Below are 25579 nucleotides of genomic sequence, written 5' to 3' on the forward strand. Positions count from 1 at the left end.
TCTTGGACATTCAGCTGTAGTGCGTAGCAGCAGATGCAGTATGTGTGGATAAGGATGTAAAATTTCTACTTGATGTTAACATGTTTTCATTCTTGAGGGACATGAATGGCAAAGTGGGACTCTTGGTCTGAGTCCTCAGCTGCATACAACATAGTTCAGCTTGCATTTAGGTCTCTTTGCTTAAGAGTGATGGCTTTTATCTACTCAGTAAGTGCCTGTAATTATCAACAAATACTTACTACCCTGTGAATGGGTGAGGGTCCAGCGTAATCAGTTTTGGTTTTCTGCTGAGGACCAAACACCCTTTGCGATAGGAAATTTCTTGGGTTGCTTTAAATATACTATGCATAACTTCCCATACCTCTTAACACCCTGCCTTGCAGGTGGCCAGTAGGTCTGTAGGAATTTCTGTGGTCTTCCTGGAGTCTTCCTCTCTCCTGATCTAGGTGGAGGATCTTCGGTATTGAAGTGCCACCTGTACCCATAGTTTTAGCCAGGCTAAGCTGCCTCTGGCTATAAATTCGTGGAAGGAATTTTGCCCTTGTTCTCTCTGTTAAAAAGACAATTGCTTTTCTTGAGTGATCCTGCTAAGCAGCGTTATCTTCCTCCCGGCTTTGTAAGTCCTAGGCACTGAGAATTTTCACTAGACCTCCCACAAGGATGGCTGTTGTTCAGAGCCACTGAAACGCCTTTCTTGGTGGGTCCATTCAGAAGATGAATGGTTTTCTGAAGTTTGCATGAGCAATAGTTCGGTGTCTTCTTAGACTCTGAACTGCCTTAACTTCTTTCCCTTTCCTTTTATTGTCTTTTCTCTAAAGCCTTTACGGTGGGCAATCTTGACAAAACCAGGAACGAAATCTCTGCCGAGAGCCCTACGGAAAAGCAGAGATCCGTTTTGCTGAAAGGACTTGGGAGGAACCTGAGCTGGCTTTTATTTTGAGATTGGTATCTTTTTCAACACATCTTCATTACTTGTTGCTGAGTTTTTAATCATGTTTTGCTGAGGAGACTAAACAATTTTGTAAGAACATTGTGATGCTCAGTATCCGCTTCACATTTTTGCTGTTGACTTCTGTAGAGGATAAGCATCCATCAAGTGAACTAGAATTTGTCATTGTTTGATGAAAAAGGGCAGTAGCATTGTTAAAGGCCAATGGGAACCCTTTGGTACTAAGAGCCTCCAGGGATAAATGCAGATTTATACTGGCTTTTAAGACAGACATAGCCCAGAAGTCCCTTTTAAATCAGAAGCTTGGAAGATTGTTTTATCTTTGGTAACTCTTTCCAGAAGACCTACAAAGCTAATATGTGAGCCATGGCTTGTCTGTATCTGGGGTTAGCATCTGTAGTCACTTGGTTTTTGTAGCTTTGTGGGGGACCTGGAGAGCTGATCTTAAGATGTGCGTACTAGGATCCTTCAGTTGGTAGGATTGGTCATTTTGAATGGCAGTTGCCACCTTGAGGGAGAGAGGGAGGGATGGAAAGACTTTATACTGCTATTGAGAAAGCATATCGGTCCCAGATATGGTGGCTTCAGGATTGTGGGAAAATAGGCTTTCTTTATGGCAGAAGCAAATTGTAGGGGATTGCTTCATCGGTCATCCCATGAAGGGTTGGCTTGGGGCATGGGAACGGATTGAGTCATTGATCAGATATAATGCCCCCCACCACATTCCTTCTCCTGCTTCAAGTTCTGTTCTTAATTCAGACCCACAGAACTTGTTTACCAAAGTCTGTCATGGCTTGTGTTCAACAGAGGATGCTGCCCTGTAGAGTCCTAATATACCGTCGAACTTGTATCCCCATTTGCCCACTGTTAGGCAAATACCAGTACTGAAATTTCCATGTAAAGAGGATCAGGCCATGTCGATCATTGTATCTTCATAAATAAGTACTTTTTCCAAATATTCACAAAGCCGTCTTCTCCAGGACACGATATTCTAGTATCTACTTGGATGTTAAGTTGACCATCTTTGTGTTGGGACTCCTGAAGTCCTGGGATAAATGGATGGGGCTTGGCTGTTCCTCCTGAAGGACACTGCTGTTGCATAGGGGGTGTGGATGAGTCCCCATCACTCTCTTTTTTTTTCTCTGGCATTCACCTAGCTGTTGAGCCGCTTCTTTGCTCAGCATTGCCTAGGTCTTTCCCAATTTTTTTCAGCTTTCAGTACAAAATTCCCTTGTCACATTCACAGACCTTTCATCACAGACCTCAGCTCAGCTTGTCCATCCCTCCTGATGAAGACCCTTGTCTCTTCTGTCCTTGTAGAAAGCAGTGGTTACGGTGGTGGTCTATTTGTCTTCCTGAACTACAGCTACTGTTCCCAGTGTTCTCTGCAATCTTCTAGACCCAGCCTGTTGATGTGTGATGTGTGGGTTCACTTAGCACCGCTTAAAATTTCCATTTGTTCACAGCATCTCTCTCTCGAAGTAATGCAGTTCTCTGTCTTAGACCAGGCAGTAGCCCTGGTCAGCAAAACGTGCTTTAAATTGAGCTGTTGCCGTTACCCTCGAGGAGAGTTTATTGATAACTTCCCACAGTAGCACCTCATAAGTGCGAGGGCTCTCGTTTTTCCTTCTGTTTCACATTTAGCACGCTGGAATAGAAATTTCCTCCCCCAATTAGGAGAGCAGCCAACTTCCTTTTCACACGTTGTGTCGCAGCATCTCTCAAGCTTATTTTTAAAACCTTGTTTTACTCTGGCTCTCGGCTGGCTGGAGGTGATTGCTGACGCCAGGCCAGGTGGCGTGGGAGCTGCGACCAAGGGGCAGAAATCCTGCCTGGTGTCTGGCAAATCCCAATGGCTGCTTGGAAGGAGGCTTAGCATTAGCCTTCTATGTCCCTTGGGGCCGGTGAGGGGACAGTGTCCTTCCACAGTCCCTTTTATCTACCCACTTTGTTGCAGAGGTTTAATCCGCTGTTGTATTCGATGATGGTTTTTACCCTTCCTGAGTACCAGGTTATGCAGTTTTGCATAACCGATCATCACACGGCCAAGACTGACACTGCTAAATGGCTGAAGGACGTGAAGAAGTTTGGTCTGGGTAACAGGCGCAGTCTCGTTATTTAATCTTCAGCTCCAGTTGTGTTTTCAGTCCTCTGGCAGCCTAGGGCAGGGGTATGCAGCAGCGTAGGTGAGCAGTTGGGTCACCTGCTAGGTGGGCTGGTGCTGTGTCGCATGGTTTTGTGTGTTGTGTTACCTTCATCAATCTTATTAATGCACCTGCCCATTAGTGTTTAAACTTGTGTGTGCAAAACAGAAATTGCATTAGAGTTTTAAAAACTTCATCTGGTCCATTCAAAACCTTGACTTTCTTCTTGTTTGGAATCTTCTTCTTGTTTGGAATCTTCTTCTTGTTTGGAATCTTCTTCTTGTTTGGAATCTTCTTCTTGTTTGGAATCTTCTTCTTGTTTGGAATCTTCTTCTTGTTTGGAATCTTCTTCTTGTTTGGAATCTTCTTCTTGTTTGGAATCTTCTTCTTGTTTGGAATCTTCTTCTTGTTTGGAATCTTCTTCTTGTTTGGAATCTTCTTCTTGTTTGGAATCTTCTTCTTGTTTGGAATTGCTTGGCTTTTCCAGTTGCAAATGAATTGGCCTGTATTATTTTTCACATTAGCGAGCTGCAGGAACTTTTTGGTGGTGTCTGTATGTAGGATGTTGGCCTGTCATCCTGTGTGCAGGGTGTTTCTCCTCTTGGCTCAACAAAATAACGTGTGGCCCAGCCATGGGGATCCTCCTGTAATGAGGCTGAGCTGCAAAACTCTCCTTACAAAGGGTAGCTCTCCGTGAAATCTAGTATGTGAAATCCTTTTCCGAACAAATTTTGACTGCCTGCCTTAAACACTAAAAATAACTATTGGGAAGAAGAGCTTTATTTGAGATGTTTTAGGTAAAGGTTTCTTCGTTAAGGCTTTGAGAAAGCTTTTCTTTTCCTGATGTGAATCTGTCTCTAGGGTATAGACTGGTGGGTGGGTTCCTGCAACCAAGCAAGGTGTTCTTGAAAATGGTAAAAATGGAAAGGTTAGAGGATTTTATTGTCTCATGCCTAAAGATAATACCAGGGAGTGAGGGAAAATCCTGTGCTATTGAGTATCGGCTAGCAGATTTTTAGCCATAGAAAAAATCTATCATCCAGTTAGAGGAGCAGGCAGGCTTGTTTCTTCTCCTCCTCCCTCTCATCCCCACCAGCTGAAGAAATGTTCACGTTTTCCATTCTTCTCTATGCAGGTAACTGCCTGGAAAAGTCCTGACTTCTAAGAAGTCGAGGCTGATGTTGGATTCTTTTTCCTTATTTCATTATGACGTTTCATCCTGAATTGTGAAAGACTAAGACTTCCTCACCTGAGGGTTCAGAAGCTTTTTACTTGTAATAAAAACATGCTGATATATCTGTCCTTCATCTATCCAGCAGACAAGCCTGTCTCTCGTCCGGATTAATGATTTACTGCTTTGCATTAGTCCTTTGTCCTGATGGGAAAGTAAATCCCTGCTTCCCTTTCTGTTGCTGGAGTGAATGCTCGCTATAATACATTCCTAGCCACCTCCTATCCTGCAAACTCTTTTTCTGTAATGCAACACTGTACTTTTATTTTAGTAGTGCAGCCTTGCGGTTCAGTAAATCATCAAGCCGATGTCAAGAAAAATGTCTGAAAGTAATTCAGGGCTCTCAGTAGCGTCACTCAGGTCATTAATTTGAGTAACTTTCCATTCCGGTGGAAGCATCTTAGGATTGAGGAAGCTATTGTGCAGGCACCCAGTGTGGATTTGAGATGGGATGACAAGCATCTCCAGGGATGTGAAGCCTTTTGGCAGGTAGGGTCAGTCACAGTCCCCCCCGCACCCATGGGAGCATGCTTTGCTTGCTGTGCTAGGAGGTAGCATAGAAGATGAGAAAGAAGGGTCCAGAGACCTTGAAGTCACCTCTTGAAGCCCCAGGGATGTTACAGGGTAAGAACTGGTCTCTGAACTCTGGTAGATCTAACCTGCTCATTTCCAGTGTGGATCCTGTAAATAAGACATTTGGGTTTTGAGCCCTGAAATGTCATGAAGTGCTTTGAAGTCTTCTACAGAATTACATGAGTTGCTCTTTCCTTCAACTTTCTCCACTCTCCCAGTGATTAAATGGACCATCTCTTTACCATTGCTTGCTCTTTCTTTCCTGGAGGCAAGATGAGAACTGGAGCCTGGTTTCCAGGGTGAACTTGGAAAGTTCATATTTCATGTATAATATGCTTTCTTCTTAAAAAAGTGTGCAAAAGGCTACCCAAGGTGTATGTTTCAACTTAAGGAAAAAAGAATCGGCAGAGAAATCACCCCAGTCTTTCTGGGCATATTTCTGTAGCATGATGCTAACTTTTATAGTGTATTTTTTAAAACATTGCTGGAAAAGGAAAAGAATCAGACGTTTTACTAGCTGCACGCTAAGTTAACTTTGGGTTGAGCAGTACTTCAATTAGCAGAGCAGTAACTGAAGTCAGTGTCTGTATCCTCTGTGACTTGGACAGAGTCGGAGTCTTTCACTTAATCATTTATAACTAATTGCAGTAGTGCTACAAAGTCAATGCAAACCTTTGGAGTGTGCTTATACTAAGCAAGAAATTAGTAGCATATTTTTGCTGTTTTTAAGCGTCTCGCACTGCGACTGTGCTTAGACGTACTTTTTTTCAGTAGTGTCAGACTTGTAAGCCTGCTTCGGGAGCTGAAAATCACGCTGTGTTAGCTGTTAAGCTTGATGGTTTGTAGTGATGCATCATAGAAGGACGGCCAGATTTTACTTAATGTTCTTCTGTGACTGCAGAGAATCTGTGATTTAGCTCACAAAGTAGTTTGAATGTGTAGGGAAGGAGGTATGTATAAACTCTGTAGTGCAAGACTGGCAAAGCTGTTGAGGTTTCCAACGTACTTCTGAAGCACCCAGATGCCCATTACCTTAAATGAGAAGTTATTTGGCAAACAGAGAATGAGACTTGAATGCAGCTGTGGATTTGGCCCTTAAATGACCTGCAAGGCTTTAGGATGAAATTCTATTTAATATTTCTTCAGTGATTTCTATTGAAGTATCTCCAAAGTGTTTTAAGAACAACACTATTAAGAGTTTGGGAGATGGGAGGATCTCTCTTTTCCACTTTACTTGGAAAGGGAAAAAAAGGCAGTTTGGAATTTATTTGGAGGATGAGGATGTTCCAGGTCCTTGAAGATTTTCTGATTATTTGCAGCAGCAAATCTTTGGGGCTGTTCTGACGTGGGCTCTAGCAGTCACTGTGCTGGGGGAAAAATAAAGGTTCTTTTTAGGTGTGATTATTCCTTGCATCCATGCCTAGAAGCTCTGGGCAATGTGCTCATGTCCAACACCCCTGCACATGGGTGAGGAACAAGGCAGAAAGGTTTATTCTTGTTTTTTGGGGGGATTGCCTGCAGTTCTGTCTCCCATCATTTTTCTTGCTCAACTGTCCTCTGATTGCCTAAAAAAATTCCAGTATTGTGGTTCTGAGATGAACATGACAGGCTGCCCTGTTTCAAGGGAACAAATATCTCTGTAATAGTACCCAGGAGCTAAGAAAAGTGTTCTCTTTTCTTTCAATAAGAAATGAGATTTAGAAGACTAAACGTGACTTAGAAATTCAGTCGAGCTCAGGTTCTTCGCTTCCTTTTGTGCAAAGCTCTAACCAATGGTTTAGTGGTTGGTTACTGCTTTTGGAAGGTGTGGTTGTAGCTCAGATATTAGCACATGAATACATATGCCTATCCTGTCTTGTGAAAATACATGTAAATCCTGGATCGGTAAAGAAAAGTTGCAGGAAAAGTCAAATCTCATGAGCTGGAAATCAGTTGTAAGCTTAGATGTTACTTAGAGCCACACCGAAAATGCACAGTCCAGGGAGCGTTTTGAGAGACACACATGTGCTGGCAATGCTATTCCTTCCCCCCCCCCCCTCCCCCCCTTTTTCCCATTTGATCCATGCCCCGGTGCTGGAATTGATGACACGCTTCTGCCCCATGCAAACTGTTGTTGTTGAAGATGTTCCTATAAATATCCCAGTGGCCGCGTTGTCATCCTCTACCACCCCGATCAGTCCCATGGAGTTACTCAGTCCCATGTGCAGACCAGATTGGTCCTGTGGTGAGGAACGCTTCCCAGGAACTTCTGAGGCCGTGAAGTCCCCGAAGGAGAGCAATGGCCAAGTCAGCCATGAGCTGAAGCACAGCGGAATGTGCTTCATCAGCTGCTCTGCATGTTGTCCGGACACGTCCCTATCACTTGTAGCTGCTGGTCAGCAAACCCAGTTGAGTTTTCACTAGCATAAAATTTCACTGACACTGGAGGAGAACAGTAACGGTTGGTTGTGTTGACTTCTAATGACTTTTTTCTTAATCTAATGTGTTCCTCATGGTACAAAGTTATGTTTTGTTTCCTAACCTTATCCCTCATGGAGATATCTCCCTACTGCTAGCTTGGTTCAAGGCAGTACCGGTGCCTCACTTGAGCACTTTGGGGGGTCACGTTCACACCTTGTGAAAAGCAGGTGCAACCCCATTAACTCCAGATGGAGGCATAACAGTTGAAAACCTATTGAATTTTGTCCTTCAGCTTCCCTTACCAATCTCATGTTGGGACTAGATGAAAATATACTAAAAAATAAAAAAAATTTTTTTTTTTCCTATTTATCAGTAGCAGGTGCAGTTAGTTACCTGCGAAAGAGGGATGGGTCAATTAAGCTGCATGTTGCCGAGGTATGAACAATGATGCCACACGTGTGCCAGTTGCTGGGGACTAAGGGAAGACCTCCCAGCTCAAGTGAGAGGCGCTTTTTTCTTTTAAAAGGTATATAAATTAAAATTGGAAAGGGCTGGAGGGAAGGTGTGAGATTTTTCTTATGGTTTTTTTTCAGACTTACGTTTTTTATCCTTAATAGATTTATAATATGCAGGTCCCTTTATTTGTTTCTATAAAATTAACTAGTAAATTTAAAATGGAAAAAAGCTAGTAATAGGAACCAGGCCATCTTTGCCAACGCTGAAACGTTGCTGTATTTATGAAAGGTAGACAAGGGCATTTTTCCTTCTGCTGGGTTTTATGCCGGAGTGCCACATGTTGGAAGGTTATAAAACTTTTACTAACGAGAAGTTGGAGGAATGCTAACTTTCTAATTGCCGTTTTTTTTGTACAAGCTGCTGTTTATTTTGGTCTTTTAAAAATGTGATTGTAATTTTGAAGTCTGCAAGTTTTAAATGTAGGCAAGCAGGGCCTGGCAGTGTGGGAAGGATGCCTTACCTGGTGGCCAGAAGAAGGGCTGGTGAGCTGGTAGGTAGCAGTGCTGGCTCTTGCTCTGCTAATTCTGACACCCTGGAAAAACTCCTCAGCATTTTGATTCTGCAAATCCTGTCCCTGTCAGTGGGACTTTTGTCACTTTGTGTTTTTTTTTGTTTTTTTTTTTTTAATTATATTTTTAAATTTTTTTTTGAGCAAGGATTCCTTTACGACATCCATAAAATAGTGACAGCATGTTCCTACTGGGGGACCCCTTGGTGTCTTTGGATGAAACCTCTACCTAAATGCTGAGTTATTAGCAGCAGTGCATGTTACATTAGATATCCTTTGCCTTCATTTTTTCTTGAAAACAGGTTGTTAGGGAAGCGTGATTAAATTAAATTGATTAGTTCCCTGACAGTGCAGAAGAGCTTTGTGGCGTTGCTTGGTGCTTGAGGGAGTAAAGCTTGTTTGTGCGGAGATGGTAGTTTCCTATTCCAGATAATTTAAATGCATGCTTCCCTCCCACTCTTCTTTTTTCCCATTGTCATTTTTTTTTGCTATTACTTCCATGCTGTTTGAAGTGTGGCAATGGTGAAATGGTTTGAAATTTCAGTCTTTAAATCTAAACCATCGTAAAGTGCTTTATGAGGATAAGAAATGACGCCCTGGAAACTGGCTGTTTTATTTTTCTTCTTGAATATTCTTAAAAAAATGTATTGAGGGGGGAGAAGCAGAATTACGGCTTTGAAGAAATGCCTCCAGGTTGGGCTCCTCTCTTGTGTACCACATGTTGCTCTGAAGGAAGTTTGCTACCAAAGAGTACCGCTGATTTATAAACCTCAATGATGACTTCAATGAATTCAGCTGAAATTCAACAGAAAATCCTTTTCCAACTCTGTGTCTGCAGGCAAGATGGGCTGATGTCATACATCACATCTTCTTTGGCAGGTACTTTGGCCAAAAATTTCAATCCAGAGTAGTGGATTATTCTAATCCGTATTAGATAAGGGTGCCCCAGTGAAAGCAAACTGTTTGGGAAGGACTTAGCACTTGTGAACACTGTTAATGTCAATTTAGGATATTAACACCCCGGCTCTCATTTGGGACCCTTGCACAGGGAATTCAAAGGGACAACTAAGCGTGCAGCTTTGAAGATGTCTAGATCCCAAAACCCACTCCTGGTCTTAAAAAAGCGATATGGTTGTGTTATAATGATTGCACATAAAGTGAGATTACAGGTTTCCAAGGTAGCAATGTATTTTACATTACGGCAAATTTCTGTATCAAGATTCAGGTGATCGCTTCTGGGCAGCTACGGTCCTACCACGGCTCCTCTTTTGCTCTGCGTTGTACTGGTAGTGAGTAATTGCGATGTAAAGGCACGGCGTGCAATATTAAAACACTTATTCTCTGAAATATGCATTTAATTTGTGTAAATGCTTTATGCAAGATCATGCTTTCTGAAGTTATAAGCAGAGTTTATGAAATAACACATAATGGGAACAGAAGATGCATAGTCGGACCTCGTGAATGGCAGTGCTGAGCTTTTCCATCTCTTGCTTTTTAGTTGGGATGCCAGGGATGAGTATGTTTTGATTGAGAGGAACAGGCTTCAAATAACCAAAAAACCGTTGGGGCCCGTCAGTCTGGAAGAGCTGATGGCTCTGGGGATTGGAATGGCTGCATATATTGTCTCTTATGAAACAAGGAGTAGAAAGCCAGCTCTAACAGCCTCTCGTCTTCCAGTTGTGGTTGACTTCTTGTTTGAGATGGAAACATCAATGGTATTGAGGTCAAAGACTTATTTGCAGGATTTTTTTTTTTTTTTTTAATGGTTGGGCCAAACGTTATGTATCTTGTTAGCAAACTGGTAGGGTCATGCTGCAACATTGGTGCCGTTGTCCTGGCCAGTGACTTGGCAAAATTATATTAAACTGTAAATAGATGGGATTCAGCCTGGTGTCTGATTAAATCTTTTTTTATGCCTGATGCTCATCTCTCTCAGTACTGAAGAAAACAGTACCTATAGGGGTGAGATGCTGGCCCTATTAGGGCAACAGCAGAGTTTTCTTTGAGTTTAATGAGGCCAGGATTGTCAGTGTGTGGGCTGAGCTCCAGTAGGCATTGGGCAGGTTGAGCCTGGGATCCTCTTCAGTGGCTGAACAGCAGGTAGGTTGTGGGGGAGAGGGCAGGAAGGTAAAGAAAAAGAAAATAAGAGGATGTATGGCACTTTCACGTCTGAAAAATTCTCTGCAGTTTCTCTATTAGCCTTTAGAGGGCAGATCACGTCCAGTAAATAGCAGATTGAGGGACTTGCCTGATTTTTCTGGTTGCGAATTCTGAAAGTTTGGAGACTCTGAATATGGATTTTTTTTTTTTTTAATGTGTAATTTTAATTCTGCAATACCTTCTGGTGCTTTAAAGGATGAATCTTATGTCAACTTAGAGAAGCAAGATGAGCTCAAGTTTTGATTTATCTATGTGTCTTTACAGTCTTTCTAGTTTCAATGCTAAAAATTGTGGTGCAAGCAAACATTTCTTATCGATGTGGGGAGAAACATCTTGGGAACATACTGTGGTAGAGAAGAATTATGTAATATGTTGACTAAATTCATTTTTATGTTAAAAAAGACCACAAAAAATAATTTTGAGTTTGGAGAGTGGGTTTTACAGAGTAACACTGTATGATGAATGTGTAATTTCATTCTTTTCTGCTGTAATCTCTTCTCTAAATCCCCAAGCTTCATGCCCCGCAGTCTTATTCTTGGTGAGCAACTGCTTAGAAAAAACCTGTTTATCAACAGAATATTCCACAGTGTCAGAGGAGTCTGTGTGAAACGAGGGAAGCCAAATGTAATTCAAGCTCTTCTGTAAAGTCATTTTCAGTGAAAATTTTCAAATGGGGATTAAATACCTCTTATAGCCAACATGCTTGGAGAAGCAGTGGCTATTTAATTCTCTGATTAATTAAAAACAGAAATAACAAAATTATGTTCTGCTTTCTTCTACTACTACCCTAAAGCTCATGGATCACGGAGAAGATGATTATTCTTGAAAAAGCCATTTAGTTCTTAACAAGAAAAGCTAGTCTTTGTGGCTCAACCCTTTTGGCATCTGCTTTGTGGGTTTCTCATCAAAAAAACCATACGGGTTATTCCTAAACAGAATGAAATATTCTTTTTTGCCAAGAAAGATTTCTTTTTTTTTTTTTTTTTTTAAATTATTATTATTTTTTTAAATCTTCTGAAGGTGGAGGTACTGCTGCTGTCTGTGTTCCCCAAGAGATATGAACCAGATAGTTGGGGTTTCTTTAGATTTTAGGATTCAGTCTTTAACTGCTGTGGTCCTTGCCCTGTCTCGACGCTTAACTCCTTGGTACATTGGTACATAGCTCTGAAGTTGTCCTTAGAACACCACCTGCTCTGAAGTGGACAGCAGTTTGTGTGATCGCCTTTAGCCTACTGCTGGAGAGACGTTCCTCTATTATAGAAAACAGGATAGGAAGGCTCTCAAGACATCCTTTAGTCCAACAGGTTCTTCCCAGACATGATCAATGTTACGGAGCCTGTCTCTAGCATGCAGTCATCGAGTGTGTTCTTAGATCTCCAGTGATGGAACATGTGTCCCGTTAGGCTGTCCATTGCAGTCCTTTGCTGTCCTTAACGCTCCTGCCCCATCTCACCCAGATCTCATCCTGGTGTGATCTGCTGCACTGTCAGGGCACGGAGTCAGCACCCGTAAGACTCTGTGAAAGTGCCTTTGGGTGCATCTCAGAACAGATGAGTCATTGGTGCCGATGTCTTGGATGACATTACTTTGAGCCATTGCCAAGAGTGTATTAGTACAGATTCTGTCTCATGGAAGAAGGATGGAAGAGAAGACCTGTGCCCTGGCTTGAATTGGTGGAAGGCTGCCCACTGCTTTGATGCAGTTGAGGACCAGCTGTGGAATGTGTTATCTCCGAGTATTGTGAGTACGGTCGAGGGTAGTTTCTGACTGTAGATCTGGAAGGCGAGTTAGATCCCAAGGGTATCTGCTCTGCAGGTCTTCCCAGATCTGATATAAAAGACTTACAAGCTGCCTTGCGGAAAAACTAAAAATATGTTTTGTCCAGGATTCACCACTCAGGACTTTATCCTTGTATTTAGTTGAGTCTCTGTGTGTTCCAGGATAATCGGGACCATCTAGGATAGGTGCTTTGAATGTTGCCAGTTTCTCAGAATCTTGAAAAAACCCAAACCAGACCGATAAATGGAAACAAAAGCAGAATCTTGAAAGGAAACTTATCTCCAAAATGCTTGACAAGGCCCAGAGAGAGGGTGTGTGAAACAGCAGCTTGGGAACTCCCACAGACAACGGAATATAAGGGTTTAATCTGAGGCCAGCCTATGAGGGTTAACGCTCTTTTCACCGTATGACTTTGAGGGTCAATGTGGTCAAGGTAAATAAGTGTGGAACAGAGACACAAGCACCAATGAACTGTAATCCTTATTTGCTGTCCTGGCTGAGTGAGCAACCCTTCCTCTGTTGTGATTCTTGACATGTAAAATGGGGATATTAGGCAGCATGTTCCTTTGTATACCAGTAGCTTTAAATGGCCTGTACCCCCGAGAGAGCAGAAAGGGAAAATGAGAGTAAAATCACTGAGAAATGCTGGAAACAGCTTATGCAAACCTTTTCATTTGTCTTGCTGTGATTTATGAGAGTGTGTGAGGGCCCTGTAGCGTGTCAGACCTTGGGCAGTGGTATCTTCAAGCTGAAGCAGCAGTCATAAGCACGCTCTAATTGTTTTCCCAGAATTACCCATGGATCAAACCCTGAAAAGCTTCACAGTCCAACATGGCTTCAACCTTTTGTGAGATCTAATCCGTGACTTTTTTACTCTAAATTGCCATAGGTGTGATAGTTGCAACTTCCTTGGGCAAGGTTGGAGGTGTAGGGCAACGGCTGGAGAGTTGCCCAAGTCGATTTAAAGAGAGGTGAGAGTTGGCGTGCCGTCACTTGCTGCTGGAGCTGCCTGCAGGCTTTGGTGGTTGAGCTGGGAATATTCCCATGTTGGGGGTGATGGTGCTGGGGGCTGGAGACCTCTTTGAGTTGAGTGCTTTCAGATGGAGGAGGACATTGCCTTGGCCGCTATGTTGGCTGCTTGCTGCAAGCTCCAGTGCCATGGTGTGTCCTTAAGTCAAAGCCCGAGACTGTCCCTGTGCTACTTCCCTCCCTTCTCCATCTCCTTTTCTTCTGACGTTGGTCTCTGGGAAAGCAAGCCTTTTGTTTGGATTTTTCCTTTTTAATAGTTTCAGTGAACAAAAAAAACCCTTATTACCTCCGTCATGCCCTGATTGTCAGAAAGCGTGTTGAAACAAACCCTCACTTAGAAAATAATTACTAGTCCCCGGTGCCTCAGAGACTACTTAAAGCTGAGGCTTGGTCCTGCACGGTTGTGTGCACCTGAGTCATTCTGGGATGGGGAGGGTGAGAGTTGGACCCTCTCACCTGTGACCAGTTTTGGTTACGATTACCTTGCTGCTCCCTCTCTTACTCGGCAGGGTTTGGTTCGGTTGCAGTTAGGCTAATGAGAGGTTAAACCAAAGTGTGGGAGTTGCCACTTGTGCTTTGAGTCATAACTAAGTCTCGTCAGGGAGAGAGATGCCTCTTCAGTGTTCTATGAAAAGGCAGCAGTAAAAAAACCCCAACATCAGAGCGTGGTTTATAGTATTGCATATAGCAGGGGATTTCGGATGAAGGCGCTCAGCATTTAAAAAGGAATTTTAAATCGTTCGTAAAAGTTAATCAAAGAATATGCATCCAGTTGCTTAACAGTGAGCAGTAAGCTATTTATCTCAGCCTGGCTTGTGAAGTGCTTGGGACTGATTAAACAAAGACCCGAGCTGTGGAGTTGTCAGGGCCATGGTCTTTAATGTGTTTGAAATACTTTGTAGAACAGCCGTCCTCCTACTGCTTTTAGTCCGCTTATCTAATTTTCAGCTTCTCCACTCCTTGTAAATGTGATAAATAAACTTTGTAATCGCATAACTGGGCTACTTTTGATGCCTGCCTGCAGATATCTTGTTCTTGAGGCTAGATCACACAGAAGTGTAAATCAACACTTTGCTCAATAAAGGACTTCTTAAAAAATGGCTTTTGGTCTTTTATTGTACAGCTGACCTGGAGGACTTGGTTGCCTAAGTCTTTTTATCAATGCTAATGCGATAAACTTCTTTTTACAGCTCCTACGAAAGGAGAGTCTCGATCATTCCTTTCTCCAAGTACTGTACTGCAGGAGCTTCCCCAAAGAACAGTTGAGGTTTAATAGGTTTTGTATAAAATGCTGAATTAACCAAGTTACTCTTTACGATGAACTCAGAGGATATAAATAATGCTGACCTCGTCTTGTGGGTAAGGAAAAGGAGCAGGAGTGTGGGGACGAGGATAAATCACTGGGTGAAAGCAAAAGCAAAGGGAGAATTGCATGTTCCCCATTGCACACTTGATGCCAAAAATTTGTATTTGAGCAAAATTGATATGTGGGAATATCAGTATCATGAGCTGGATTTTAGCACCGGGTGGGCTGAGTGGAAGAGTCATTTTTAGGGAAGGAAGAGTGGGAGGTTGAAGCAAATCCGCGCAGGGTGTTGGGGAGAGCACTTGTTGAATGCTGCGTTTCTAAACTTATTTTTTTTAATAACCAGGAATTGAGTTAAAAAAATCACGTTCTTGGGCCTCGTTTCCTGTGCTGATGGTGAACTTTGTCAGACAAACCTCCGACAAATTGTTTTCTCTGATAACCAGTTAACACCGAGAAAGCAGATAGGCAAAAACTCTTATCATCTTGACAAGCGACGGGCTTTTTGTTAAAACTCAAACCAGAAGCTGTGTCAGTGTGTTGAGTTTACACCTTGCAATAATAATCCATGCTTTTATCTGATCGGAGGGGGATTTTATAACTTTCGAATGGGTCTTTGGCGGGGAGCCAGCCCTACTGTCATTTTTTATTAACTTTCTTTTTTTTCTTCCCCTGTAGCCAGTCTGCTTTTTTTGTAATATTGTTTAAGGAATATGTATCCCATTCCTAGGGATATTGGGAAACGATATTTTAAAGTTTTGTGTCTCAGCCCATTAGAGGGGTCTATAAAACAATCGCAGCGGCAAATGTGCAGTAACTAATCAAAACCACTAAAGCTAACCACAGCGGTACTTCATTCCCTTTAAATCATAAAACCTCTTTTTTTTGCTCTGCCTTATCTACTGTCTCATCAGGAAAGAGCTAATTAGATTCTTCTAAAAAGTAAATATTGTCAGTTCATTGGTGGGTGGAGGTGACGGGAGGTAAGACACGCTCGCCGTCAACATTGGCAAACCAATGCAGAAAACAAGGCAAAGTTATAAAAACTCTATAAAAAGCTATTTGAGTTTTAAAGGAGCTTGTTCCCTGTGTAGGTGGTGTAACAACTTTCCCTTATGGTGGGTATGGCTGTTGTAGGCAGGGCCTGGAGGAGTCCCTGACCTGCTTTGCTACTCCGTGTCATTCCCCATCTTCACTATGCAGGTTGGGGTTGCAGGTTTGGGGCCGTGTTTGCTTGATCACAAGCAGTCAAGTTACTTTGAAAAATTCAACTATGAAAAATTCAACTACTACTTGTCACTAGTGCTTTAAGCCAATACATTTAATTTCTCATGCAGAACGTTGGGTCTGTGTGCTTGGTTGGTTGGGTTGGCTTGGTTGAGTTGCAATGGGTGGTGAAGGTAGAGTTGCTGCTCCAAAGCTTGCAGGGTGGACTGGAAAGTATTGAGGACTTGTATTTAGGACTGTTGTACGACAAGCTCGAGGGGAAAAACCCCAAAGCCATGTCCTGCAAGGTTGAGCACTTGGCAAAGTGGCGTACAGGTAACATAAAAGAAGCAGATGCCTGGGAGAGGTAAAACATGTAATAAAGGTAGAAGTGCTTTTTTTTTTTTTCCCCTTGTTCCTTTGATTCTCTGTTTCTCAAGGAATGACAGCAAAAGGGATCGATTCTTCTGGTTGCATGCAGCCAACAAAACTTACCAGCTTCTCAGCTGTGGAGATGAAGGTCTCCTGGACTGCCTGATGGCCAACCTCGGTCCAGTTACAATAGCAAACGTAGGTCACTGACCTAAACCTGAACCCGGAGGTGGAAAGCTGCCTTTGCTTCTTCTGTCAACCAGCCTGGAAATAGCGTTGCTGTCAGGGAGACTGGGATTTCTGCCGTGTCAGAGCGGCATAGGGTGTTCCTGTGCTGCAAGGAGGCTGCCAGACGGCTGTGCTTATCACGTGGATGAAGAAAGTAGCTGTGCTTGGAGGGAGTTTCAGCTACGTGAACAAAACGCTTTGTGTGTTATTGCTAAATGTAACGTTAGCTATGAACAGACATTTGGTTTCTTACCTTTTTTTTATCGTCACATTAAGCAGAGAGTCAAGAGATTGATAGTCTTGTATAATAGAGGCAATTTTACAGAATAATACAAAAATGCACTTGCTTTCATGTAAACCACACCAAAAGGTAAGGGGAGTTTTTATTTGATTTTTGTCCCTTGAGGGCTTTTCGCCTCCCCCGTAGCCCCAGGTCCCTCCGTTTTCAGAGGGCACGCTGGAGTGTCGCCTGCGCTTTGATGTGGTTTCTAAAGTGTGCCTCTTCATTGGGCTCCCTACAGATGCCTTTATGTGAAACAGAACATTAAAATCCAAATGTGCCGGCTCTGCAGGTCATTTTTCATGCTTTATGTGCTACGTCAAATACATTGCAGAGTTGTTCTGCTGCACCCCCAGCCCGGGAAGGTGCGGGTAACGAGATGGGGGTACGAGCGGGGAGTTCCTTGGCGGTTAAGCCCAAATTTCTCCTTAGTTGCTTCCTCTGGGCCTCTCCCCAGCTCTCTCTTTCTCTCAAGGTGAAACTGAAACCTCGGTGACTTCACCCAAGGTTGCTGAAGTTAAAGAAAATTTGATATTTCTCACTTATAGGTCACTTCAGTCCAGATTGTTTCCTGCCAAGAGTGGGGGTGGGGGAAATGCCCTCCTGTTAATGGAAAAGCAATTACTATTTTTTCTGGCGTGTACGTTGTGTCATTCCAGCGTAACACCTAGGTTATGGGCTCTGCTCGTATCGCGCCGACTCCTGGGGCTCCCAGCTGGCTATTGATGGGCTGCACCCATCGTGCGGCGATGGAGCAGCGGCTGTGTGAGACGGGGGTGACGTGCTGTGATGTGCACCGGTGTGCTGGAAGGGAATAAACATTGACTGGGTTACTTCGGGGCTATTTGTCCGTCTTTAAGGTAGAAATCCCTGGAAAGTCTCCTCCAATTTAGAATTCCTCCCCCCCAAATTCCTGAAGGTAAAAATTGCTTTTGGTGGACTGCAAAGCTTTTGTGCCATTGGGAGCACCTCTCTGGCTGCTTTTTGTGGATCTCTGGGAGGTGGGACATACTTTTTTTTTTTTTCCCCCTCCTTTTTTTCTTTTTCCCAGTAGGTCCCTGGACTTTAATTCAGGTCAAAATTCTTCTTTTGATAAACTTTAGTTCATTTGCATTAAAAGTATGCAAAATGCAAAGCATGGTGTTTGAATTTGGATGTTGAACTCCTTGGCCTAGAGCGATGCCTTTATCTAGAAGCACAGACTTTCTTGACTTTGGGGTTTTATCGATACCAGTATTTATCAGGTCTTGTCAATATTTGATTTGGATCTTAGCAATATTGTCATCTGGGCAGTAGATGTCATGTACTATTGTACTTCTCTTGTGAGCATAGCTGAAGCTGAAGGATGACATTAATAATTCTAGTTTGAAAAGAGATGGGGGACCAAGATAATGTGTCCTCTGAGAACGTGTCCACAAGGTCCTCTGTTGAGACTAACTCTGTGTTCAGCCTAAAAAGCTGAATGTTGCACGCTTAGGGCTTCGTCAGTGAAGTTCAGAGCTAGCGGCAGCATCCTTCAGCTTGTTAGCCCACATTTTTCCTCTCCCATGACCACTTTCTGCTGTGATCTTGCTACGCCCTGTTTAATGATCCGTTTCAAGCACAATGTTTTATCCAAAACTTTGCATTTTCCCATTCTTTGATTTCTTCCCTTTCTAGAGGAAAAAAGATTACATAAATTTGAGAGATTTTAATGAGTACAGTGGGCTTGCTTTTGGTGTAATTTACAGTGGATTCAGTGTTATAACTTCATTACCCTTCAGTTGAGTAACTTATGTCATACATGGGCGTATCTGAGAGTGGAATCGAGCCGCGAATCTCTTTGTTGTGTGGGCTTCAGAAGGACCAAACGCTCACTCCCCTTTTTGAAGTCCTAATTCTCTTTATATGATGTTGCAATGTCTTTCTATAGAGTTGAGCCTCTGAAGTTCGAGATTTCTAATGCAAAAAATACCACTTCTCCCCCAATTGCTTCAAGTATTGACGTTGCTAGCAAAATTTGTCTTCAGCAGTGCTCACACGGACCTTTTCCTGTGGCTGTTGCAAAAATCCCTATTGTTGAGACTCATCCCTTAAGAGATCTTTTTAATAAGCTTCGTTGGTAGTCCCCTTGCTCAGCCATTACTTCTCTTGTAGGAGCACTTGTAGTAAACATCAAGGATACTGCTGCTTTCCAACCACTAGAGGTCAAGATTGTGCTATGGCATAGCACAGGGCTGCTCGTCATGTAAGGTTTAGCTCTAATTCCTGGTGCAACCACGTCCAGTGTCAGCTATGTATATTTAATTTAATTATCAATTGCCATGTTTGGCAATTAAGACGAAGCCGATTGTATGTGCACAGTGTGAAGGGCACTTTGCCTTACACAACAGTAGAGCCCACTGGATTTTGCAAGGGTTGGGATATCTGTGCCATGCTTGGGTTTTAATATTCTTCAGATCTAGAAACTACACAAGTAATCGGTCTCTCATGGAGTCTTTCTTCCCAAGGAAGGATTCAAAAGGGAGTTGAGCTGAGAGAGGCTGTAAAAGTAAAACTTGCTCATAAATTATTTTCGTGTGATATTAATACTTTTAAGTGTTTAAAAGGAAATAATTTTGAAGGTTTGCGCTCTGGATAGAGCTTTCTACTTTCTGCAGTTCGGGTAGCAGAAGTAATTAGTTTTCTTTTGTTTTTTTTATAGGTTCCACTTGTTTTTAATTTTCCATTGTTTTCCTAGCACAGTTGGTTTCACTGACAACCATATCTACAGTACGGTTTCTAGTGTTCTTTCTTCCTTGTAAAGCCAGGCTGTCACGTTAGCGTGGGGCAGGGGATGATCGCCTTTCGCCACCTCGTTTGTCTCCTGTTGTAGGGGAGCAATAAAATACACGGATGCAGGTTTGATTGGGGTTGTACAGGTAGTTGCTAGAAATAGAGTTTATATTAATAACTGAAATATATATATAAAACTCAGTCTTTTTTTAAAGAGAAACCTACCAGCTAAAATAACGCTTTCAAAAGGACATCTGGATGATTCCCATATACCTTTCTTTTTATATATAAAGAAATTATAGAAAAATACAGGAGGGATCCTATAAATCTGTGTGATAATATCCATATAAATTTCAGGTTTTCATAGTGTTTAGTTTCTAGTTACACCAGAGGCGAAGCCCACATGTGCAAAACCACTGCATCCGTTGGCTTGGCCTTTTTCCCCTTGTTTTGGCCATCATTTGGCACTTGTGGCACCAACAGTGTCTCTGTGCCATTCTGCCCTTCCCCTGCAGTTTGAAGTTCTTGGTCAACTCTCTCGAACAACTGGGGCTAAACCATTTTTCCTGTCAAATATTGTGTCTGGTAATAATGAGGAAACCAAGTGAGTTTTTGCAGCAGAGCACACGCGTTGACCTCCGCTGCAAAGAAACCCCAAAGCCTCAGGAATAGGTATCAACAGCGGTTCGAGGGAGCACCACTGAGTCCATGTGTTTTGCTCCCTGAATCGTGGTGCTTCTCCCAGCGAGCGAATTTTTGTTCAATACCTTTTACAGCTCATTCTGTACATCAGCAATGTACAATTAAGCTCTCCTGGGGTACCACAAAAATGCTTTCAGGAACCTCTGGGGTCCAGATGTGGAATGTTTTGTGCTGACATGGGTTGAAAAGAGGAACAAATCCAACAGTTAAGTACGTCCTTTAATTTAGCCTGTGACAGTCACCACATGGCCTATGGGCTAATATTTCTGCATCTGTGCTGTAAATAGATCAATATGGCAGTATGATGGGTTTGGCATTTTGATTTGTGAAGAGTCAGAATATTGTTTGTATTGTTGCATAATCCCTGGAATGGTTTCTTTGGAATATCTGGGTTAGGAAAAACATAACATTTCTAAGTTCAATTAAGTGTGTGTTTTATTTTGTCTCATTTGTCGTATTTCATGACTGATTGCATCTTTTGGCTGAAAAAAAATTAAAAATCCGAGGATGCTATTGTAAAAGGTGAAATCTGCTTTTTTTCTAGGCACAGCAGCAAAGAAACCTGGACAATATTGTATCACAGCATCCCAGAATAAGCGGGGGGAAGAAGTCCAAGAAAGAAGTCTGCGCAAGCTCAGATGTGGAGGTAAAAAACACTAGCCCCATGTCTGAGCAAGATTCTGGTATCCTGGATGTTGAAGATGAGGATGAGGATGAAGAGGTAACTGTATAACATCAAATCCAGGAGACTGGACAGTTTGCGGGTGATCAGTATTGTCTCAAACAGTGTTTGCACCTCACTCAGTCTTTCATGTTGCCATGCAGCGTGTCATAAACATGCAGAATAAGCTGTAGATTATGGGGTGTGTTTCAGTATTGGGTTAATTTGCACTATTGTCCCTATTCTCATTGGCAGGCTCAGCAGAGGGGCCAAGTGTTGTATGAGAACTGAACAGCCCATGTCTTCTGTCCCCCAGCCCAAGGGTTGCACTTCTGTGCTTACTTGGGAAGGCAGTTTGGTATCTATCCTTCATTTGAAAAAAGATAAATTGCTGCGTAGCGCATGAGATACTTGGCCTTTTCTGTGGGACAAGTGTCTTGGTGGCAGAGACATACTTTGTGTTGTAAAGATTGCAGAATTTTTTTAAATGCAGTTTTTAATTCCTTGATGTGCTCCCTTCTTCTTGTCTCCCTTTCTGCTGCTGCTTCCTCAGACCATCAGTCTGTTGTTTTTGTTAACCACAAAACATAACCTCGCTGATAGTGTTGGTTCTTCTTTCCTGCCTGCTCTAGAGGATAGTGCATGCAGTGGGACATCTTGGATTTGTGGCGCTTAAAATGTAGGAGAGCCCTGTCCCTCTGTGTTTCAGGAAAGGCAGCTTGGAGATACCTACTTGGAGTGCAGGTCACGAGGTGTTGAGCTTTTTGATGTGTTCGTCATTTCTTGTGATGCAGTCTTGGGTTGGACCTTTTGGCAAGTTTTATCTGCCACGCTGGATGCTTTTTCTCTTATTGCTGAAGCCTCTGTTATGTCAAGAGAATGATATTTTTCAGCTACAACCTGTAACTGAATTGGGTAGTATTTATTACCCTGAACTTGACAGTCCATGACCAGCCAGAGAAGAGGATTAAAAGATTAATAACAAGTTTCTAAAGTTTAGAATAGTGTGGGTTGCTCAAGTGGTTCTGTGCTCGTGTTCTGCCTTTTTCCCTGCAGTTCAATTCTCTCTTCTTCATCTCTGGTACACTTCCAAGGCAGACTGAGGAGATCACCACTTACTTCACAGGGACCAAACTGTAGCGTACGCCCAGAGCCCTCATGCTGCGCCGAAACCATCTGGGTGGGCTATTTACTCCTACATCAAAATGGAAATAGAGCAGAAGTTAAACAAAAGAAAAATTTGTGGGAAGGGCACGTTTTTTGAAAACAAACATTGATTTGAATAGATCTGTTTTGGTATTTCCGTGTTTAAAAAAAAAAAAAATCTGGTCCTTCAATAGTTCTTGTTGCATCTCACTCTCGAAATCTCTCGCTTGCTGTGGCGCAGGTTCTTGCAAAACCAAGCGGCAGTGTGAAACGTGGTGGTACTTGTGTTGTACGCAAAGTTTGAATGAATTAGAATTAGAACTTAGGGTTGAATTTCAGCTAGAATTGAAAGGTATGAGGAAGAGTACAAGGCAAACAATGAGGAGGGAAGAGTTTGAAGACAATAATTTGTAGAGCGCCGCTGGGAGAAATCTCGCCAGTCGTTTGATGAACGGAATTGACTCGTCTGGAGGCAGATGAAATCCCATCTCTGGGTGCCTTTGAAGCCAGGCTGGCAGTATGGGAGAGGACTTGCGGTGGGGATGACCTGGCCGCCGGTGGCCGGGCAGGGGAGGCGGCGGGGGGGGCCGGGGCAGCGGCCGCTGTCCGTGGTGATGAAACGGAGCGCGGAGGGGGAAGGTCTCCTGCGAAGACCTCTCTGCCTCGTTTACCCACGAGGTTTTAGCTCTTTCCCACGTTCCTGCCTCCTGGGGGGGTCTTTTCCTTTTTTTTTTTTTTTTTTTTTTTTTTTTGGAAAGAAAAATGATTTGTTTGTTAGTACAAATAGATCCGGAAACGGAGCCGTTAAATCTGAGGGAGCGCCGTGTGTGGCTGAAGGCCACGTCTGAAGGCTGTGGATGTTGTTTACCTGGACTTTAGCAAAGCCTGTGACACCGTTTCCCACAGCGTTCTCCTGGAGAAACTGACTGCTCGTGGCTTGGACGGGTGTACTCTTTGCTGGGTAAAAAACTGGCTGGATGGCCGAGCCCAGAGAGTTGTGGTGAATGGAGTTAAATCCAGTTGGTGGCCGGTCACAAGCGGTGTTCCCCAGGGCTCAGTATTGGGGCCAATTCTGTTTAATATCTTTATCAATGATTTGGACGAGGGGATCGAGCGCACCCTCTGTAAGTTTGCAGATGACACCAAGTTGGGCGGGAGTGTTGATCTGCTGGAGGGTAGGAAGGCTCTACAGAGGGATCTGGACAGGCTGGATCGATGGGTCAAGGCCAGTTGTACGAGGTTCAACAAGGCTGAGTGCCGGGTCCTGCGCTTGGGTCACAACAACCCCATGCAATGCTACAGGCTTGGAAAGCTGCCTGGAGGAAAAGGACCTGGGGGTGTTGGTTGACAGCCGGCTGAATATGAGCCAGCAGTGTGCCCAGGTGGCCCAGAAGGCCAAGAGCATCCTGGCTTGTATCAGAAATAGTGTGGCCAGCAGGACCAGGGCAGGGATCGTCCCCCTGTACTGGGCACTGGTGAGGCCGCACCTCGAGTCCTGTGTTCAGTTTTGGGCCCCTCACTCCAAGACAGACATTGAGGGGCTGGAGTGTGTCCAGAGAAGAGCAACGAAGCTGGTGAAGGGTCTAGAGCACAAGTCTTATGAGGAGCGGCTGAGGGAACTCAACTGAGGGGTTGTTTAGCCTGGAGAAAAGGAGGCTGAGGGGAGACCTTATCGCTCTCTACAACTACCTGAAAGGAGGTTGTAGTGAGGTGGGGGTCAGTCTCTTCTCCCAGGTAACAAGCAATAGGACAAGAGGAAATGGCCTCAAGTTTCTCCAGGAGAGGTTTAGATTGGATATTAGGAAAAATTTCTTCACTGAAAGGGCTGTCAAGCATTGGAACAGGCTGCCCAGGGAAATGGTTGGGTCTCCATCCCTGGAGGTATTTAAAAGATGTGTAGATGTGGCACTTGGGGACATGGTTTAGTGGTAGACCTGATATTGTTAAGTTTACGGTTGGACTTGATTTTAAAGGTCCTTTCCAGCCTGAATGATTCTGTGATTCTATTCTATGAGTGTGTAGTGAGTTGACCTTGGCCAGAAGCTAAGCCCTCACCCAGTTGCTCACTCACCCCCTGCCCCTCAGAAGAATTGGGGAGACAATGTGAAGGATAAAAGTGAGAAAACTCATGGGTCAAGGTAAAGACAGTTTAATAAGTGAAGGGAAAAAACCCCACCAAGTGATGCAAAAGCAATCACTCACCACCTCCCAGGAGCAGACCAGTGCCCAGCCAGTGTCCGGGCAACGGCTACTTTTGAAAAAATCTACCCCCTTTACCCCAGTTTTATTGCTGAGCATGACGTTACATGGTATGGAATATTTCTTTGGTCAGTTTGGGTCAGCTGTCCCAGCTGTGTCCCCTCCCATCCTCTTGTGCAGCCCCAGCCTGCTTGCTGGGGGCATGCAGAGTGAGAAACAGAGAAAGGTCTTGATGCTGTGTAAGTACGGTTTTGCAATAGCTAATAGTGTGTTATCGACACTGTTTTGGTCACATATCTAAACCACAGCACCATATGGGCTGTAATGAACAAAATGAAGACCATCCCAGCCAAAACCAGTACAGTTTGTCAAAAGTTAATGGGACATTCTTTGGTAAGGGTTCTCTAATGTTACAGGCCAACTGCAAAATTGTTTTTCGTGGTTGACGGGTTCATTCCTAGCTTTTCATCTTCTCGTGTGACTCCCTCCTTCTGATTATCTGGTTTGTGCAGTGACAAAGAGGGAGAGTTAGAATACTATTAATACAGAATTTGAGTCTTCAAAGTTAATCCTTATTGTTTAAAATTGTTAGTATTAAGTGTCCTGAGTGCGAGCGAAGTGCATCTCGTTTCCTGCACAGCCCCCATGTCCTGGAACAATGGAGAAGGCTTTCTGGGCTTAGAGGGATAGTACTGCAACAAGTGGGCACGTGTCGTTTGCTATGCTCTGCCCCTCACCAAGATTGCTGAGGCTTGCACTTCTCAAGGATGTACAGAATACTGCTAACAAGAAAACCTGGAGAAAGAAAAGACAGACCCTTGTTAGAATCAAGTCAGTAGACAAGTAAAGAAATGATCCTGGAGCATTCAGAGACTGCACTGGTAGCTCTTGCTCTTGACTTGTCACAGCCAATAAAACCAACTGGTAACTGCAGGTTTCTATGTGGAAGACAGCCAGTGAAGACTGGTTGAAGATGGAAAGGGAAGAATGAAGGGCACCTTGCACCCGTTCCTGCTCAGAATTGAAAACAGGATGGTCCTAGGTGTTTCTGATTAAGTTGAGGCAGGAGAGCTCCTGATCCTGGTCCATAGGCTGGAAAAAGTGGGGTTGAGATATAGATATATATATACATATATATCTATATATATATATCTCTATTTTTTTTTTTTCCCTCTAGGAAATATCTGAGGCCCTTCAGCAGGCTGTGTTACGGAGTTCTCCACCTAGGATGAACTGTTTTGGAGATCCCGTGATTCCTCACCCATACACAGCAATCCCTTCATCCCTGCAGCAAAATTTACAGGAAAGGCTTTGAAAGGGAAGAAAGAGCAGAAGGGTTTTGCTTATGCTGTTGTATGTATTCCAGTGTAGATCATTCTCTCCCTTGGAGTAGTGTAAGAGAGCTCTGCCAGCTGCATTCAAGAGGACAAATACAA

General features: G+C 43.4%; 1 protein-coding gene across 5 annotated transcripts in view; it reads left to right on the forward strand.

The window, feature by feature from the left end:
- EXOC6B (exocyst complex component 6B) overlaps positions 1-25579 on the forward strand; it is a 308866-nt gene that overhangs the window by 125387 nt on the left and 157900 nt on the right. For 4 of the 5 annotated variants that reach the window (XM_052780867.1, XM_052780869.1, XM_052780870.1 and 1 more), the window contains one exon: positions 20682-20858. In XM_052780867.1, the coding sequence (XP_052636827.1) occupies positions 20682-20858 (177 nt within the window). The remainder of the gene's footprint in view (positions 1-20681; positions 20859-25579) is intronic. The other variant, XM_052780871.1, reaches the window with a different exon arrangement.

Source organism: Harpia harpyja, chromosome 2 (genome assembly GCF_026419915.1).
Source record: "Harpia harpyja isolate bHarHar1 chromosome 2, bHarHar1 primary haplotype, whole genome shotgun sequence".
Lineage (NCBI taxonomy): Eukaryota > Metazoa > Chordata > Aves > Accipitriformes > Accipitridae > Harpia > Harpia harpyja.